This window comes from Bos grunniens, chromosome 1 (genome assembly GCF_055505025.1).
Source record: "Bos grunniens cultivar Pamir isolate PY7600 chromosome 1, Bosgru_T2T1.0, whole genome shotgun sequence".
Classification (NCBI taxonomy): domain Eukaryota; kingdom Metazoa; phylum Chordata; class Mammalia; order Artiodactyla; family Bovidae; genus Bos; species Bos grunniens.
Window position 1 is genome coordinate 115,586,487 of NC_141165.1, and position 19,954 is coordinate 115,606,440.

At 38.2% G+C, this 19,954-nt stretch overlaps 1 protein-coding gene across 5 annotated transcripts in view; it reads right to left on the reverse strand.

Annotated features, from left to right (window-relative positions):
• EPHA6 (EPH receptor A6) overlaps positions 1–19,954 on the reverse strand; it is a 1,018,620-nt gene that overhangs the window by 155,734 nt on the left and 842,932 nt on the right. For 3 of the 5 annotated variants that reach the window (XM_086411193.1, XM_086411183.1, XM_086411221.1), the window contains one exon: positions 16,281–16,406. The exons of the other annotated variants lie outside the window; for them this stretch is intronic. In XM_086411193.1, coding sequence (XP_086267319.1) covers positions 16,281–16,406 — 126 coding nt within the window. The remainder of the gene's footprint in view (positions 1–16,280; positions 16,407–19,954) is intronic. 5 annotated transcript variants of the gene reach the window in all.

Consider the following 19,954-nt stretch of genomic DNA (forward strand, 5'->3'; position numbering starts at 1 on the left):
GGTGGCAAAGAATTGGACAGGACTGAGTGACTGAAGTGAACTGACTTTGCATTATTAAAATATGGTTTTGAACAGAAAAAAAGCATAAGTCCAATTTCAGCTATGCTACTTTCATGATCTTGGGCAAGTTATTTTAGTTCTTTGGCTTTTGCATCTATACAATGAGGATAATATTACATATCATATACACTTTTTCAAAGGAGTAGATAAAAAAATACAATTGACACAGAGTCTGGCAATAGCTGCCACTCAAAAATGGTGGTGTACCTTTATTTTTTTTTCCTTTTGGGTATGGTTACTGATTTCCCCTTATTATCATAATTGTACATTAGGCAGAAAACATAGTTTTATAAAAAGGGACCATTTCCATATTTTACTGTACTTTGGTGTTGATATAAAAATTCTTTGATATCCTATGGCAAAGTAAAAACAATTGATAGTTCAGTTCAGTTCAGTTGCTCAGGCATGTCTGACTCTTTGCGACCCCATGGACTGTAGAACGCCAGGTTTCCTGTCCATCACCAACTCCTGGAACATGCTCAAACTCATGTCTATCAAGTCTGTGATGCATCAAACCATCTCATCCTTTGTCATCCCCTTCTCCTGTCTTCAATTTTTCCCAGCATCAGGGTCTCTTCTAAGGTGTCAGTTCTTCGTATCAGGTGGCCAAAGTATTGGAGCTTCAGCATCAATCCTTCCAGTGAATATTCAGGACTGATTTCCTTTAGGATGGACTGGTTGGATCTCCTGGCAGTCAAGGGACTCCCAAGAATCTTCTCCAACACCACAGTTCAAAAGCATCAATTCTTTGGTGCTCGACTTTCTTTATAGTCCATCTCTCACATCCATACATCCATACATGACTACCGGAAAACCCATAGCTTGAACTAGATGGACCTTTGTTGGTAAAGTAATGTCTCTGCTTTTTAACATACTGGCTATGTTTGTCATAGCTTTTCTTCCAAGGAGCAAGTGTCTTTTAATTTCATGGCTGCAGTCACCATCTGCAGTGATTTTGGAGCCCCCAAAATAAAGTCTCTCATTGTTTTACCATCTATTTGCCATCAAGTGATGGAAACAGATGCCATGATCTTAGTTTTTTGAATGTTGAGTTTTAAGCCAACATTTTCACTCTCCTCTTTCACTTTCATCAAGAGGGTCTTTAGTTCTTCTTCGCTTTCTATCATAAGGGTGAGGTTATCTGCATATCTGACATTGTTAATGTTTCTCTCAGCAATCTTGATTCCAGCTTGTGCTTCATACAACCCAGTGTTTCTCATTATGTACTTTGCATATAAGTTAAATAAGCTGGGTGACAATATACAGCCTTGACATACTCCTTTCCCAATTTGGAACCAGTCTGTTGTTCCATGTCCAGTTCTAATGGTTGCTTCTTGACCTGCATACAGATTTCTCAAGAGGTAGGTTAGGTGGTCTGGTATTACCATGTCTTTAAGAATTTCCCACAGTTTGTTGTGATCCACACAGTCAAAGGCTTTGGCATAGTCAATAAAGCAGAAGTAGATATTTTTCTGGAACTCTCTTGCTTTATTGATGATCCAGTGGATGCTGGCAATTTGATCTCTGGTTCCTCTGCCTTTTCTAAAACCAGCTTGAACATCTGGAAGCTCACAGTTCATGCACTATTGAAGCCTGGCTTGGAGAATTTTAAGCATTACTTTACTAGCGTGTGAGATGAGTACAATTATGTGGTAGTTTGAGCATTCTTTGGCATTGCCTTTCTTTGGGGTTGGTATGAAAATTGACTTTTTCCAGTCCTGTGGCCACTGCTGAGTTTTCCAAATTTGCTGGCATATTGAGTATAGCACTTTCACAGCATCATCTTTTAGGATTTGAAATAGCTCAAGTGGAATTCTATCACCTCCACTAGCTTTGTTTGCAGTGATGCTTCCTAAGGCCCACTTGACTTCACATTCCAGGATGTCTGGCTCTAGGTGAGTGATCAAACCATCATGGTTATCTGGGTCATGAAGATCTTTATTGTTTAATTCTTCTGTGTATTCTTGCCACCTCTTCTTAATATCTTCTGCTTCTGTTAGGTCCATACCATTTCCATCCTTTATTGTGCCCATCTTTGCATGATATGTTCCCTTGGTATCTCTAATTTTCTTCAAGAGATCTCTAGTCTTTCCCATTCTATTGTTTTCCTCTATTTCTTTGCATTGATCACTGAGGAAGGCTTTCTTATCTCTCCTTGTTATTTGGAACTCTGCATTTAGATGGGTATATCTTGCTTTTTCTCCTTTGCCTTTTGCTTCTCTTCTTTCCTCAGCTATTTGTAAGGCTTCCTAAGACAATCAATTTGCCTTTCTGCATTACTTTTTCTTGGGGATGGTCTCAATCACTGCCTTCTGTACAGTATCATGAACCTCTGTCCATAGTTCTTCAGGCATTCTGTCTATCAGATGTAATCTCTTGAATCTGTTTGTCACCCCCACTGTATAATCATAAGGGATTTGATTTAGGTCATACCTGGATGGTCTAGGGTTTTCCCTACTTTCTTCAACTTAACTCTGAATTTTGCAATAAGCAGTTCATAATCTGAGCCAAAGTCAGCTCCCTGTCTTGTTTTTTCTGACTGTATAGAGTTCCTCCATCTTTGACTGAAAAGAATATAATTAATCATATTTTGGTATTGACCGTCTGGTGATGTCCATGTGTAGAGTCTTCTCTTGTGTTGTTGGAAGAGGGTGTTTGATATGACCAGTGTGTTTTCTTGGCAAAACTCTGTTAGCCTTTGCCCTGTTTCATTTGTACTCCAAGGCCAAATTTGCCTGTTACTCCAGGTATCACTTGACTTCCTACTTTTGCATTCCAGTCCCCTATAATGAAAAGTACACCTTTTTTTGGATGTTAGTTCTAGAAGATCTTGTAGGTCTTCATAGACTCGTTCAGCTTCAGCTCCTTCAGCATTACTGCTTGGGGCAAGGACTTGGATTACTGTGATACTGAATGGTTTGCCTTGGAAACGAACAGAGATCATTCTGTGGTTTTTTGAGATTGCATCCAAGTACTGCATTTCAGACTCTTTTGTTGACTGTGAAGGCTACTCCCTTTCTTCTAAGGGATTCTTGCCCACAGTGGTAGATATAATGGTCATCTGAGTTAAATTTAGCCATTCCAGTTCGTTTTAGTTCACTGATTCCTAAAATGTTGTATTTCACCCTTGCCATCTCCTGTTTGATCACTTCCAATTTACCTTGATTCATGGACTTAACATTCCAGGTTCCCATGCAATATTGTTCTTTAGCATTGGACATTACTTCACAACCAGTCACATCCACAACTGGGTGTCGTTTTTGCTTTGGCTCCATCTCTTCATTCTTTCTGGATTTATTTCTCCACTGTTCTCCAGTAGCATTTTGGGCACATACCAACCTGGGGAGTTCATCTTTCAGTGTCCTATCTTTTGTTTTTTCGTACTGTTCATGGAGTTCTCAAGGCAAGAACACTGAAGTGGTTTGCCATTCCCTTCTCCAGTGGACCCCATTTTGTTGAAACTCTCCACCAAGAACTGTCTGTTTTGGCTCGCCCTACACGGCATGGCTCATAGTTTCATTGAGTTAGACAATGGTGTGGTCCATGTAATCAGTTTGATTAATTTTCTGTGTTTGTGGTTTTCCTTCTGTATGCCTTCTGATGGATAAGGATAAGAGACTTATGAAGCTTCCTGATGGGAGAGACTGACTAAGGGGGAAACTGTTCTGATGGGCGTGGCCATGCTCAGTAAATCTTTAACCCAATTTGATAGTTACGTGTTTTATATGATGCAGTTAATTCCTGGTTTTATCATGGTAGTCCTTGTGTCCCAGGCAAACTGTGATGGTATATTACCTTACACCTTATGTACTAGCATAGTGCAGGCAGAAGATGTGAGATTAGAGTCAGAGCACATGCTGCTGAAGACTTCCACTTTGGGCAAGTGCCCTATCATAACTCACTTATCTCACTGCTTCACAGTCCTCATTTGTACACTATATACATTCCTCACTTGTGTATTTATACATAATACTAACACCTCCATGTTCAGTCACATGAGATTGATTATATCATAATGGAGGAGTTCAGTTCAGTTGCTCAGTCATGTCCGACTCTTTGTGATCCCATGGACTGCAGCATGCCAGCCCTCCCTGTCCATCACTAACTCCTGGAGTTTACTCAAACACATGTCCATTGAATCGGTGATGCCATTCCACCATCTCATCCTCTGTCATCCCCTTCTCCTCCTGCCTTCAATTTTTCCCAGCATCAGGGTCTTTTCTAGTGAGTCAGTTCTTCACATCAAGTGGCCAAGCTATAGGAGTTTCAGCTTCAGCATCAGTCCTTCCAATGAATATTTAGGACTGATTTCCTTTAGGATGGACTGGTTGGATCTTCTTGCAGTCCAAAAGACTTTCAAGATCTTCTCCAACACCACAGTTCAAAAGCATCAATTCTTTGGCACTCAACTTTCTTTATAGTGCAACTCTCGCATCCATACCTGACTACTGGAAAAACCATAGCTTTGACTAGATGGAACTTTGTTGGCAAAGTAGTGTGTCTGCTTTTTAATATGCTGTCTAGGTTGGTTATAACTTTTCTTCCAAGGAGCAAGCGTCTTTTAATTTCATGGCTGCAATCACCATCTGCACTGATTTTGGAGCCCCCCAAAATAAAGTCAGCCACTGTTTCCACTGTTTCTCCATCTATTTCCCATGAAATGATGGGACCAGATGCCATGATTTTAGTTTTCTGAATGTTGAGTCTTAAGGCAACATTTTCATTCTCTTCTTTCACTTTCATGAAGAGGCTCTTTAGTTCTTTTTTGCTTTCTGCCATAAGGGTGGTGGCATGTGCATATTTAAATATCATTCTACAATATAGAGTATCTGCATGAAGTAGATTCTTACTCCTATCTAAAAAGCCATCTTGTGTCTTCTGTACTCTCTTTGCAGATTTCTGCCCCTACCAGTATATCTTAGGTTACTCTTGAATTAATTTTAATCTTAGAAATGTTTGAAACTTCTAAATATGTATAATAATTATTGTTAATTTCTTTCAATGCTTTCTCTTAATTGCTTTACTTTGCTTTTAAAATTCAGAAGTGATCCAAATACCTTTGGATTAATGCTGAATAATAAATTATTTTATTCTGTGATAAAACAGTTGAGTAGAAATTAGGGTTTTTTTTTGCATTTATGAAAATAATATCACTTCTGGATTTGAGAGTAAGTCAAAGATACGAGGCTAAAGAAATGAAATATAATTTTCTTGACAGTTTCAGAAAGCAGTGGCATACCATCTGTATCAATTAACTTCAGTAATATTCAGTACTTTCTTTCTTTCCACTGGAAATTACATATGACCAAAAAGATGTCTCTTTAACTAGAAGTGCCTTGTTGACAATGAAAGTTAGTTACTACCAAAGATGTTTAATTTAGACTGTGGTTTCCAAAGTAAGATACTAACCAGATTGTAAGATTTTAGTAACATTTGAATTAAGAATGGCTTTCTTGATTTTTTAGTACATCAGCACATATAAAAGTAATGTTATAATAATCATATTAAAAGCATATACATTGAAATTAGTTAATTTATGACTTTTAGATTTCCCTCTATTGTGAAATAAATAATTGATTATATAACAATCAATAGTTTAATTAATATTGGGGTTTCCTGTGTGGCTTAATTGGTAAAGAACCCACCTGCAATGTAGGAGACATAAGAGACCCAAGTTTGATCCTTGGGTCAGGAAGGTCCCCTGGTGAAGGAAATGGCAACCCACTCTAGTATTCTTGTCTGGAGAATCCCATGGACAGAGAAGCCTGGTGGGCTACAATCCATGGGGTGCAAGAGTTGGACATGACACTAGGCAGCAATGAACAACACACACCAGAGAATCCTTATAAACTTGTAATACTGTGAAATGTTCAAAACATGAAAATGAAACTTATGCTAAGTTCAAAACAAAACTAAACTGCTTGTCAAATAAATAATTTCATATCACTTTTGTCCTTGGTTTCTTTCTGTGAAAACTTTTTCTGTTTATAATTTAAAAATAGATACTACATCTAAATCAGAACATATGTAATAACAAATGACTTAAAAAATAAGTTTTTCGATGTGCTGGATATTGCTCTAAGAGTTGTACATGTGTTAACTCATTTAATCCTCACGCCAGGACCTGCCGTGAGTGTAATCACTAGTTCAATCTAACAGATATGATTCACTGAGAGTTGAAGGAACCTGTCCAAGGATACACACTGAGAAATTGGCAGAGCCAGGGCTTGCAGCCAGACAATCTGGCTTCAGAGTCTGAATGCCTGGCCATCTTGTCATACCCCCAAATGATATTTGGGTCTCCATTAGTAATTTAGAAAACATGAAACATTGCCCCAAATCTCTCTGCGCCTCATCTTAGAAACACATCCTGGAAATCCATTATGGACTATTCACTGTATTGCTTCCAAAGATGTTTTGTCCTTGAGAAGTTCTAGGATTTTAAAGCCCATAAAGCCTTATGATAGTCTATATACAAAGGGAAGTGCATGCTAAGGAAACGCGTTGGGATAGCCTGTAGATTTTGCTTCTCCCATCTCCTAAACATCAGTTTATGATAATGATCTTAAGTGTAATTTACAAAGGAATGTTTTAAGAAAGAGTCCTGAAACTCTGAGAAAAAGATGTCATATTTTCCAGTAGTGTTTCAAAAGTTGTGCTCTACTCTGGCTTCAAAAGTGTGTTATGATTATATAAATGATCAAATATTCAGTCTTTTGGTCTTTTATATGATTCACTAATCAAAAGAAAATCAACAGAAAATTTAAAAGTCAAACAAACTTCTGCATAGGATATATTTAATCTTAACTGTATTGGTTATTTATGGTGAGATTTTAATTATAATGGAGAAAACATTGTTAAATGAATCAATGCTTTCTTGCTCAGTAGTGTCCAATTCTTTCCAACCCTATGGACTGTAGCCAGGCTCCTCTGTCCATGGGATTCTCCTGGCAAGAATACTGGAGTGGATTGCCATGCCCACCTGCAGGGGAACTTCCTGACCCAGGGATCAAACCTGCGTCTCCTGAGGCTCCTATATTGCAGGTGGATTCTTCACCACTGAGTCATCAGGAAAATCCAAATGACTCATATATATGATGTAAATTAAACTACCAGCTACTTTTATTTTTTCACCTTCAGGAAAGTTACTACTTACTTTTTAATCTTTTCTGCAACTCTTACAAATAATTTAAATTTTTTTAATGTTCAATTTTGTTAAGCACATTTCTGTAAGACCTCTGTGTATAGAACTATGAAAAGCTAACACTGTGCCACAGGGCAACTTCCACTGTGCTTTGTTCTATAATGCAAGAGAACAAAAGCTGAGATGAAATGTGTTTTACAACAGGGCTGGTCTTTCCCCACCTTTCTATGTTCCAAAGTGGCCCAGCAGCCCAGGAGAGCAAGCATGGCGCTCTGCGGGAAGGCAAGAAGCATTTACGCAGCTCGGTTTCTTTTATTTCGCATTAAGGTGAAAACACCAATACAATAATCCCAATCGAAACACAAAGATTAAACACTGACTCACATGGAGAGTAAGCTTTAGCAGACTGTGCAAAATTTTTCAGAATGTTTCTTTCTGAAAAGAAAACGGTTCTTGGATGAATCTTTTGAAAGTGTTGACAGTGTCTTTGAATTGGATCAAAATAGATGGTACAGTTTGTGATAATAAAACACGAACGTCTCTAGGGCATTGATATATGCTCTCAACTGAGAATTTAAACTGTCATATATGTAAAGTCTGGATTTTTAAGAAACTTATTCAAATAGTATTTAGAGGAAAAAAAGCATTTATGCTAATTAGAAAGCAGAGCTAAAGTCAAAGGCTAAAACTATTTAAGGAATCTGAAAATAGAAAAGTACAAACAACTAGTAAAATACATCTGGAGATTACTTAAAGGCTCCTTTAAGATTTTTCATGTCTTTCTGACAGGAAAAAACAATTGAAACTATCTTTGAAAATGTTCCAAAGAAAGTGAAAGTGAAAGTCAGTCAGTTGTGTCTGACTCTTTAGATCCCATGGCCTATAGAGTCCATAGAATTCTCCAGGCAGAATCTTGGAGTGGGTAGCCTTTCCCTTCACCAGGGGATCTTCCCAAACCAGGGATCAAACCCAGGTCTCCCACATTGCAGGTGGATTCTTTACCAGCTGAGCCACAAGGGAAGTCTGTAAATGTTCGAGTTTGATACCAAATGCACCCTGGGCTTTGTTTCTTTTTCTTTTAAATGCACTGTCAATCTTACATGAAGATGCTGCTGCTCATGATGTCAGTGAAACAGAACTTTACATATAGAATATTAAGTTTTTAATAATCTGAAATTCTTCATTGATGGACTTCAAGGGGAGCCAGAGACTTCCTAAAATTATATACAAACATTTATTTATATGAGTATATATCCATTTTCTTGGAAAAGAGAGTCTGTTATTTTTGGCCAGAAAACAAAGTATACTCCATAAAGAATCTGAGTCTGTGAACTGTACCACAACATCAGGATCATCTAACAATAGGAGTCCTTAAACCCACAGATTGTGCAACAGATTAAAGTTTTTATAGACTGAATGATACTTGAAGGTTTGAATTACACCTTCATTTTATATATATTCCCATCCTGACTTTTCTTTGTCCAAATGACACCTTCAAGTTGTCATCCATAAATTTTAAATCATTTTCTAACCTTTTGTGTATTTCTCCTCAGGAAAGTCAAAGAACCAAAAGATGACATACATACTCTTTGGAACTCACTGACCTTAAGCAACAAAGGAAGCAGACCAAACACAAATCTTAATGTTATCTGGCTAACCTTTCTTGCAGTGGTTTTGGAATAGTTAGAATAGAAAAAGGAGTCCAAAATGGCAGTGGCTAAAAGATAGACAAAGGAAAAGCCCGTGAAAAGGGAACAAAGGAAAAATTCGTGGATCAGAGTGAGAACCTCAGGTGAAACAAACAGGTCCCCTTCCTGGCTAGCTCTAGTTTGCCTAGGGCAGGCCAGGTGGGAGGAGCCAAAGCATATAATAAGAGGGAGCCAAGACCAGCTGACGCCTCTCCTGCGAGGTCAGCTCATCTTCATGTGTGGGGATGGATTTTCTTTACCAAATAAAACTCTGAGCTGTAATGAAGCTGTAACACTGGTCCGTCATTTTAAATCTTTGTTGTAGTGAGACAGAACTGAGGAAATTACACTCTCTCCTAACATATCAATATATGCCAAAAAGTGTTTTTAAATAATTCTAACCTAGCAATAACAGTGTTGCAAACACTGTTGTTTAAGGGGGGTGTTTACATATGTTTAAAATTAAAGTGTTTACATATGTTTAACTAGAAATACGCTTACTCCTTGGAAGGAAAGTTATGACCAACTTAGCATATTCAAAAGCAGAGACATTACTTTGCCAACAAAGGTTCCTCTAGTCAAGGCTATGGTTTTTCCTGTGGTCATGTATGGATGTGAGAGTTGGACTGTGAAGAAGGCTGAGCGCCGAAGAATTGATGCTTTTGAACTGTGGTGTTGGAGAAGACTCTTGAGAGTCCCTTGGACTGCAAGGAGATCCAACCAGTCCATTCTGAAGGAGATCAGCCCTGGGTGTTCATTGGAAGGACTGATACTAAAGCTGAAACTCTAATACTTTGGCCACCTCGTGTGAAGAGTTGACTCATTGGAAAAGACTCTGATGCTGGGAGGGATTAGGGGCAAGAGGAGAAGGGGACGACAGAGGATGAGATGGCTGGATGGCATCACTGACTTGATGGACGTGAGTCTGGGTGAACTCCGGGAGTTGGTGATGGACAGGGAGGCCTGGCGTGCTGCGATTCATGGGGTCGCAAAGAGTCGGACACGACTGAGCGACTGATCTGATCTGAACTAGAAATACAGTCACTCATGTCACGTTTCTTGTGCTTCTGTCAGCAGGGTGTGTTCTCTGTCATTTAATCAGTGACCTTCTCTCCTCTATACCTTTCCTCAAATCTGAAATAGAATAATCTTGGTCTTTTCCCTGATCCTACCTCAGAGTCCCTATCCTAGTTTCAAATAGTTGCAGTTTACAGAATTTCCTTTTAAAGTCTGGAGCTGAATAAACTTTCAAGGAGGAGCATTGTCTAGGAGACATAACTGTGCAGAACAGTATTGAGGGGCTTACTGGGGCTTGAAATCATACACATTGCAAGGAATAAAGAAACCAGGAATTAGGAATCGAGATGAAGGTTTCTCTTACCACACACAAATTCAAAATTTGCACTTTGAATCATTTATTCAGGATTTTATTTTGCACATTTAATCTAATTTAATTTATTCCTATTATAATTAGCTCTTGGTTTAAGTAGGTACAAACAAAAACACTCATTCACATACATCTTATTCAGGGTAATTGGCAACATTTTTAGCCACAGAAATATATAAAATACACACCCTTCAACCAAAAAAGAGTTTGTTTCCCGCCCCGCCCCCACCCTGAAGACTTCTTACGTGAAATGTAAACCAACAGCTCTTATCTTTTATGTACATTTATTACAACAGTATATGTTAAACATAAAGAAATTTGCCATACATACTACCAAAAAATATAAAAAGAATAATCATTCACAGGAGAACTGTAGCAAGTAGAAATTTTGTCAAAAGTGATTAAGTTTTAAATATCCAATTGTAGACTGAAAACAAAGATACTGATTTTTTTTTTTTTTAGGATGCCTGAACATATAAAGAAGTGGAACAGTTTACTTTGATTTTTCTAAACTGCAGTTTGATTGTATTTAAAAGATATATACTTTTCCATTGTTGATTTCCCTTGATAAACTGAGTTCATGCCAATTTTTCTTAACTCACTGTATATTCCTTCAAAGCCTGCCATCCAGTCTTATATATTTACATTAATGCCTTTCTGCAGTACTCTATATGCATCAAAATCTGATATTCACTAGATCCGAGAGTCTCTGCCACTTCAACCTTACTTATTTTTCCTGGCTTATTTCTAATATCTAAACTATATGCCTTCTCAATATAATTTTTTTTGACAGGCTAATAGTGCATGCGATATTTGCCCTGATCCATATAGGATTTCACATGAAATATGGAAAGGAAAATACTGATAATCATTGCTAACATACTTCAGAGACATTTTAATATTGGCTTGGCACTGTACGTCCTTTGCTATAGAAATGGTCTAGTTGGATCTGTTATTGGTTTATAGAAACTTGAATTGTGAATTCATGTCTTAATAATTACTGTCAGGAGACAGCAGTAAGGATACAAAAAAGTCTGGTTACTTGAGTATAAGGCTCATCCAAACCTCTTTCCAAAGGTAAAAAATAAATGATATTAAATATTACTATTAATCATATACCTAACGATTAACCTTAGATATGCAGATGACACCACCCTCATGGCAGAAAGCAAAGAGGAACTAAAGACCCTCTTGATGAAAGTGAAAGAGGAGAGTGAAAAAGCTGGCTTAAAACTCAACATTCAAAAAACGAAGATCATGGCATCTGGTCCCATCACTTCATGGCAAGTAGATGGGGGAACAATGAAAACAGTGGCAGATTTTATTTTTTTGCGGGGGGGGGGTGGGGAGGGGCTCCAAAATCACTGCAGATGGTTACCACAGCCATGAAATTAAAAGACACTTGCTCCTTGGAAGAAAAGCAATGACGAACCTAGACAGCATATTAAAAAGCAGACACATTACTTTACCAACAAAGCTCTGTCTAGTCAAAGGTATTGTTTTTCCAGTAGTCATGCATGGATGTGAGAGTTGGACTATAAAGAAAGCTGAGCACCAAAGACTTGATGCTTTTGAACTGTGGTGTTGAGGAAGACTCTTGAGAGTCCCTTGGACAGCAAGGAGATCCAACCAGTCAATCCCAAAGGAGACCAGTCCTGGGAGTTCATTGGAAGGACTGATGCTAAGGCTGAAGCTTCAATACTTTAGCCACCTGATGTAAAGAACTGACTCGCTGGAAAAGACCCTGATGCTGGGGAAGTTTGAAGGCAGGAGGGGAAGGGGAGGACAGGATGAGATGGTTGGATGGCATCACTGACGCAATGGACATTAGTTTGAGCAATCTCTGGGAGTTGGTGATGGACAGGGAAGCCTGGCATGCTGCAGTCCATGGGGTTGCAAAGAGTCAGACACGAATGAGTGACTGAACTGAACTGATATACCTAATAATTGCAAGTCTGGTGTTTGAGTCCTCATGTGTTCACAGTTGTTTTTTAAACTGACTCAGAGTAAACAGACAGGAAGTCTCACAAAATTGGCAAAGCAAGGTGAAAAAAGCTATTTACCCCGTCATTTACCTTGAACCTAACATATGGCATGCAGTGGAGAAAAACTCAAGTTCAGTTCAGTTCAGTTCAGTCACTCAGTCGTGTTCGACTCTTTGCGACCCCATGAACCGCAGCACTCCAGGCCTCCCTGTCCATCACCAACTCCCAGAGTCCACACAAACCCATGTCCATTGAGTCGGTGATTCTATCCAACCAGGTAAAAATCTCAAAAAAGGTGTTTTATATATAGCATTATATTTAAGCATAGGTAGACAAACTGAGATGGTGTTTCAGAAGAATATCCCCTCAACAATTAAAGAGCTTCCAAACTAACCACAAAGGAAGTATTAGGAAGACCTTCAACATTGATTTTTTTCTTTTAGAATTTATCTATTTCAAATTCTACATGTAGACTGCTTTCTGTGATTGCTGTTTTCTGGACTTTACTCATAATTAAAAAAGCTTCTTAGTTTAAGGTATATATCTAGGTTTGGCCTAGAATCTAACCTCTATATATACGAATTATTTCATTAATGAAAAACAGCATCAAGTTTTCCACAATGACACTGTTATAAAAGTGTAACGTAGAGTTTTTGAGCTAATCATACTCAACCTCAACCTAAGGTATTACCTTCTGAGCATAATGAATATACCTTTATATTTTATAAATAAGTTTTCAAGATACATTGTAATGTTTGGATCTAATGTAAATTTAAGATGTCACATGATGTCAGAGTTATTGCTATAACTCTGGACAGAAAATTGGACCAGTGAATCTTCCAAATATTATTGCATCATCATTATTAGTGAATAATTCTATTTCTCAAAAACTTCATTACTCTGATTTTCTTTGTTTATTGTAAGCATATGAAACCATCAAAAGTGTAAAGGTAGAGTCTGTCATAAGGTGAGTCATCAGTCTAAGACCCTGTGTATAATCAGTACACTATGGCATACAAAATGTTCTGTCTCACTTTCAAATACTGTTTGACTACAGAAATAGATCAAAGGAATAACTAGGTGGAGCAAAGAGACCAACTTTATCATTGTAGATTATACTTGGATGACATATTTCCAAGAAGGACATTAATTCAAGGAGATAGACTTTGAATTTAATAGGGAGGAATACAATGGGGAAGAGTTTGATTAAAAAAAATATAAGTTGACTTATGTCTTTTTATAATTATTTTTCCTTTCTTTCCCCATCCACTTTGTTTGTGTTAGCTCCCCTCCCCACTCTTCCTGCCTTCTCTCCTGGGATTTTCTTACTTCACTGAGTGACTACTATTTGAAAAGCACTGCAATAACATATGAATATATTTGGTATTCAATTTTCAGCCCATCACTTCCTGGTGTTTTTCTCTATTTGAAACTAAGAATAATAACCCTTTACTACAACCCTTCTAGCAATGAGAAAGGTCATATAAACAATTGACAGCCATTCCATAAATACAGATTTCAGACTTGTCTGCTTCCTTGTTCTCATGATTCAGTGATTCTTTTATTATTAGTGTAAAAACATTGCAAAAATATTATTCCTTAATAGAACAGTGTGACATGAATGCAAATAACCTATTTTATACAAGGCATAATCATGTATCTCATTTAAATTTGATTAAGGAAGTAATTGGGAACTAAATTAGTACCATAATTAGAACAGATTTTCTGATTCTTTGAATGACATAGTGAATATCTATGAGACCCTGAAAGTTCTGCGACATATAATCAATTGGTATAAAGAAAATTAATTTCTGCCCAGTAGCCATCAACCTCTGGCCAGCTTTTTAAAAGTACCATGATACAGGTTAAAGGAAGGAGTGCTTTGTGTCCTCAAATGGTGTCTTAAACCCAAAGAGTCACTCAGCTAGTAGGTAGCAAATAAATAGCTTAGTTTTTTCCTTTTTTAACATGGAACAATAAAAACTTCTCATGATCATTGCTTCACCCTTCTTAACACAAAATTATACAGCAAATTCTTGGGAAATAAACTATAGCTGAATGAAAGAGGATAAAAATTACCTTTGAAATCATAGCATGATTACTGAAAAATACCAGAGAGAGTATACAGGGATCACTTATCAAAGTGATATAAGCCAGAAAAAGTCAGGTCAGTTAATTTCACTTTGAGGGAATAGGAACAAGTTTAGATCTATAATTTTTTTTATGAAGCAATTTTGTTATACCTGATTTGTATGTAAGTAATGAAAACTGAACTGTTTTCTCTCCCATGAAGGCTGGAGGCGAATTTGGCTGAAAGCTTAGATGAACAGAGTGCTAGTGTTCTTCTAGATTCCTCTCTGGAAAGTTGTTTTTGTGTATGTGTTATAGAAACACTATCTTGCTTCTATCATTCTCAGTGGCTAAATGACAAGGGTTATCACTTTTACCAGTAATGTTGAATACGTCAAGTCTCTACTGAAGTTCATATTGTCATTTCTGCCAAACATACCTAAATCCACCAAGATTTGTCATTAAGAGTTAAAGATTAAACTATCAAACTATAAATCATCCGTTCATCTCTCCAATTCCAATTGGTGAAATCTTAATAATATGTATGAAAGCTATATTTTTTATATTTGCTGTTAACTCTGAGAGCTCAGTTTATATAGACTTCTATTTCTAATTTTTTGCAACATTACCATCACTACCACCACCACCACCACCACCACCAATAAAATTTCTATGCAACTGATACCACTTTGTTCTAGAGAGAAAAAAAGGGTGGCATCACACTCACGAGAATAAAAATCGCTAATTTTTGTTTCATGTAATTTTGGTCCCTACTTTATCCATGGCATTGTTGGCCACTTCAGTAATTATCCAATGATAAAACCAAATGACATGGAAGCATACTATGGTTTGTTACTTTTTGTAGGAAAGAGTAATTGAAAGTAGGCAAGGGTAATTGAAAGGCAAATGAAAAAAAGTCAGTGTAATAATTTTAGGCTTTGATGGCATAATTTTGCTAAGAAAAGTAAGAAATTTGCATGATGAGATTTTGTTTCCATTTTATTCCCTAGTTTTTCAAATGCTCTCATTATTTGGCTGGCTGGGTCACCCTTGTGAAAATATAGGATCATTACCATAACTTGTAGCATAGTATTATCTATGATACAAAAACCACAAGAATTATGATAAAAATTCAAGGATCAATATCCTAATTCCATTTTTCTAAACACATGTAAAATGGATTTGCATGTTTCATGAAAAAGGGAGGAAGAAAGCTGGATATTTACAAAATAACAATAATAAGACAATTTATGATTATCATAATACTAAGGATAATGCATAATGGATAAGTATAATACAAAGTGATTTACTAAATTTTGAAATTATATTTTAAGAGAGTCAATATCCTATATTTTGTTATTATTCATTGATAAAATATGGTTTTGGTCAGATTGATATTTCTAGGGAAAAGTGTGCATTAATTTTCTTACTCAGAATTGTCTTTTTGTTAATGTTAAATGTCACATTTGCTACTTTCTCACTTTTTTTCAAATAATTTTTCTTTAGTGAAATGGAACTTTATTTAAATCTCTGTAAACTGTAAATGCAGAATTATTTTTCAGTTAATAAAACTGTTTTAAATTCTCTTTTCTAGCCAATTCCAAGTGGTAAAGTGGCTTAAATTCGACCTTGTTTTATTCTTGAGTTACAAATTTGGGACCTGAATCTCTTGTTTTTATTTATGAAAAATCTTCCCTAGAAGAAAGAGGCAGCACTATACTGATCAGATGCTCAGTTTAGAGATCCTTCTTCCACTTCCTTTACATTATTCTTGGAGCATTATGCATCACAAATGTGGTTTCTTCATCTATTAATCAAAAAGCCACTTGCACTTCTGTTCAACAATATATTTCAGAAATATTTATTTCTGTATTGTGGGTCTGTCAATTGTAAGCACAGTTCTACTGCTGTATCTGGTGGCAGAAAACTTCACCTGAAATACCTACCAGCAGGAATCCTGGGGGGCAAAGATCCTCCCCCTGGCGCTGGATGCGGGGCCTGGAGGCTATTTAAAAACCCTGCCCTCAGGAAGCTGGGGCAGAATGTTTCCACCCCAATGGCCGGGAAGGATCCTTTTAAGAGATAAAAATGGACATTAATCAAAAAATCTTCTTTGTGGAAAAGCTGTTGATCATTTAACTGGAACAAAACCTACAATCAACAAAGACATCAAACCTTACAAGGAAGTTATGTAATTACAAGGAATGGAATGCATTTTTATTCATAAATTTATGAAATAAACCTAGTTTTTTGAAAAGAAAGTTGGAAAATCCCATGGACGGAGGAACCTGGTAGGCTGCAGTCCATGGGGTCGCTAAGAGTTGGACATGACTGAGCGACTTCACTTTCACTTTTCACTTTCATGCATTGGAGAAGGAAATGGCAACCCACTCCAGTGTTCTTGCCTGGAGAATCCCAGGGACGGGAAGCCTGGTGGGCTGCCGTCTGTGGGGTCGCACAGAGTCGGACACGACTGAAGTGACGCAGCATCAACAGTTACAATCAAAGAGGATTAGAAGCACCAGAATACTAAGATAAATTTCTAAACCTACATTTGACAAAGGGGATATAAATGTTATTGATGTTGCCTGTTTACAGAATTCACCTCCATCTGCGATAGAGATATGCAGAAAATAGCCACAATAGGCCTGAGATGTGTGCTGCACTATGAGGAGTGGTGCCTCACTTCAGGTGTACCAGTGTGAGAGCCTAAAATTAAGAAGACTTTTATACCATACAATAATCACATACATCTTTGAAATAGTGGTAAGAAAAACAACATACACATTTCTTAATTTGCTTCATTCTTATTTTTCTTAATTAGGGACCAGACATAAGAGTTTGCAAAGGTAGAACCACACGCTTTTTCATTTTTAAGAATGCTATTGAGAAAGAAAAAAGAAAAAGTAAACTATTTAGAAGTTTATTCATAAAATAATATAATGAATCACAGACGAAAAGAATGTCAGAGCTACAAAGGACTTCAGAGATCATCCAGTCAAAAACTCCATGTTTTACAGACCAAGAACTGAGGACTGGGGTGGGAAACTGATATCACACAGCTGATGGACTCCCAGGACAAAGTCTTTACACTAAAGACTAAAAATAAATAATGAGCCACTTCCTATTTGGAAGATCATGATCTCCTGATTGTGAATTAGAAACCTAGCACTTTGGAATAGTGGCATTACAACTTGGTGTCTCAAGGACCTAAAGGACACTAAAATCATTCAGAAGAAAGTATAATATAAATGCAATATTAGTGCATTGGTAACTGATATGGTACATGTAAGTTTAAATCACAATAATACCCTAAAATCAAGTTACCCTGATGGTTGTAAGAAACACATCTCATTCGAGACCCCTGAAACCCTCATCAGGAACAGCAGTTTTCCTCTGCAGTGACCTGGGATCTCTCCTTCCACAAGTTCAAATTTAGAAAGTGCCATATTTTTGAAAAGGACCTCCCAAGTGGCCCTAGTGGTAAAGAACCTGCCTGACAAAGACAGAGATGTAAAATATGCATGTTTGATCCATGGGTCGGGAAGATCCCCTGGAGGAGGAAATGGCAACCCACTCCAGTATTCTTGCCTGGGAAATCCCATCGACAGAGGAACCTGGTGGGCTATAATCCATGGGGTCCCACAGTCAAACATGACTGAAGGGACTTAGTGCACATGCACATATTTTTGAAAAGACTTCATTCTGTTCTTTGATACAAGCTTTACCTCTAAAATAAGTTAAATTTTTGATTTTTCTTTTAACTTTAACTAGGATTAAAGGGATCTGGTATACCACACTATATATCTTGCTGCTATGGAGGAAGTTGTTGCTAAAGAAAAAGCAGCATTTCTCAGATCTTTAGAGATTTTTTTTTTTTTTACAAAAGAACAAAGTTATAATGAAAGCTTTAATGGTTGAGGCCTATAGATTGTGCATTGGATTAAAGAAAGCATAGAGAGAGTGTCATATACTGTGAATAAATTGGTTTTGTTGTGGATTCTATGGAGCTTTAGTAAAATGACCCAGCAGAGCTGGAGTCCCTTAAACATTAAAAGGTGTGGCAAAAGAGAACAAGATGGCAGAGGAGCAGGTGGACATGGAGTACATCTCTCTCCATGGATACATCAGGAATACACCTTCAGACACAGAAGTTCATGCGGAATACCAGTTGAGAGCGGACATGAGTACCTGACCAGTGGAAAATAATATATAGAACCATGCAAATCTTGGTAGGATGAAGTAAGAACTAGGGGGAAAAGCAGGAGTGTTAGTAGGACTGGACCTGCCCCTGCAGGTGGGGGAACTAAAGCAGAAGTCCGATTCCCACATCCAGGCAATTGTCTGAGTCAGAGGAGAAAACATTTAAGACTGAGAGTGAAACAGCATAAATGGAATGAGAATCAGACAGTCTTGCCACAGCCATACATACCCAGGACAGGGACGCAGGTTCCCTGGAAGGTGCAGCAGCTGGCAGCTGGAGTTCAGGGATTGTGGAATAATCCCAGGGTGAGGGCTGCTGTTGACTGCAGAGAGATGGATCGAGGGGATGTGAGGGAGGACATTGTGGTGGGAAATGCCTGTGGAGGAAAGCCAGGCAACCATGGAAGCAAGGCAATACTGCTGAGTCACACGGAAGGGGTGGAGCCATCACCATAGTCCCTCTCTCCCCACTCACCAGCATTGTTGGTTGAACAATAGAGAGGCTGGCCCATCAAACGCCTGCCGCATTGAACCACAGAATAGGACTCCACCCAGGGAGCCCCTTTAAGTGCCTAATGTGCTGATCTAAGAGTAGGACCCCAAACAGGGGGGCCCCCTCTATGTGCCTGACACGCTGAACAACAGAGAAGGATCCCAGCAAGGTAGCCCTCTAAGTGCCTGAGGGCAGAGCTACAGAGAAAGACTGGCCAAAGAGGCCTTCTAATCACCAGTTACAAGAGGCTCAAAAAAAAAAAAGACTCTGATAGGGCCATAACTCCTGCCGCAGAGGCAGTCCAAGTCCCTGTACACTTGCTGCCTCCAGGGTCCCCGCAAGCCAAGCAGCCATGCTGCCTTCATGCTCAACTCTCACTGGGGCAGAGCTGCCACAGACATAAAAAAAGTCTTGCATCTATAAGCACAGGGTCACTTCTGTAGTGTCTGACTCTTTGAGAACCTGTAGACTGTGGCCTGCCAGGCTTCTCTGTCAGGGAGGGAGGAGGGTTTTCTAGGCAAGAATACTGGAGCTTTTTGGCCAATACTGGTTGCCATACCCTTCTAAAGCACTATTTCCTCCTGCCCTAGCTGCCAACTCCCTTGAGTACCTGATGCTGCCAGAATCCCTGTGACCCAAGCAGCTGTACTGCCTCCACACCTGGCCTTCAAAGGGGCAAACCCAGGTCCTCCAGGGCAGTCTCAGGAGCAAACCCCAGTGGATGACCCATACGTAGAGGTGGAAATAAAACCACAATTGAAACCCATGGGCAGTGTTAATAAGGAAGAAGACCCAAAATCTTCCCACCAGCTGTACAAGATGCAGATTAAATCCACACAATCATCTAGGCAGACTCCGTGTCTGTGGAATATATAAAAGGTCATTGAGAGCTCCCACAAAATAAAATGCACTAGTTTTGATAGC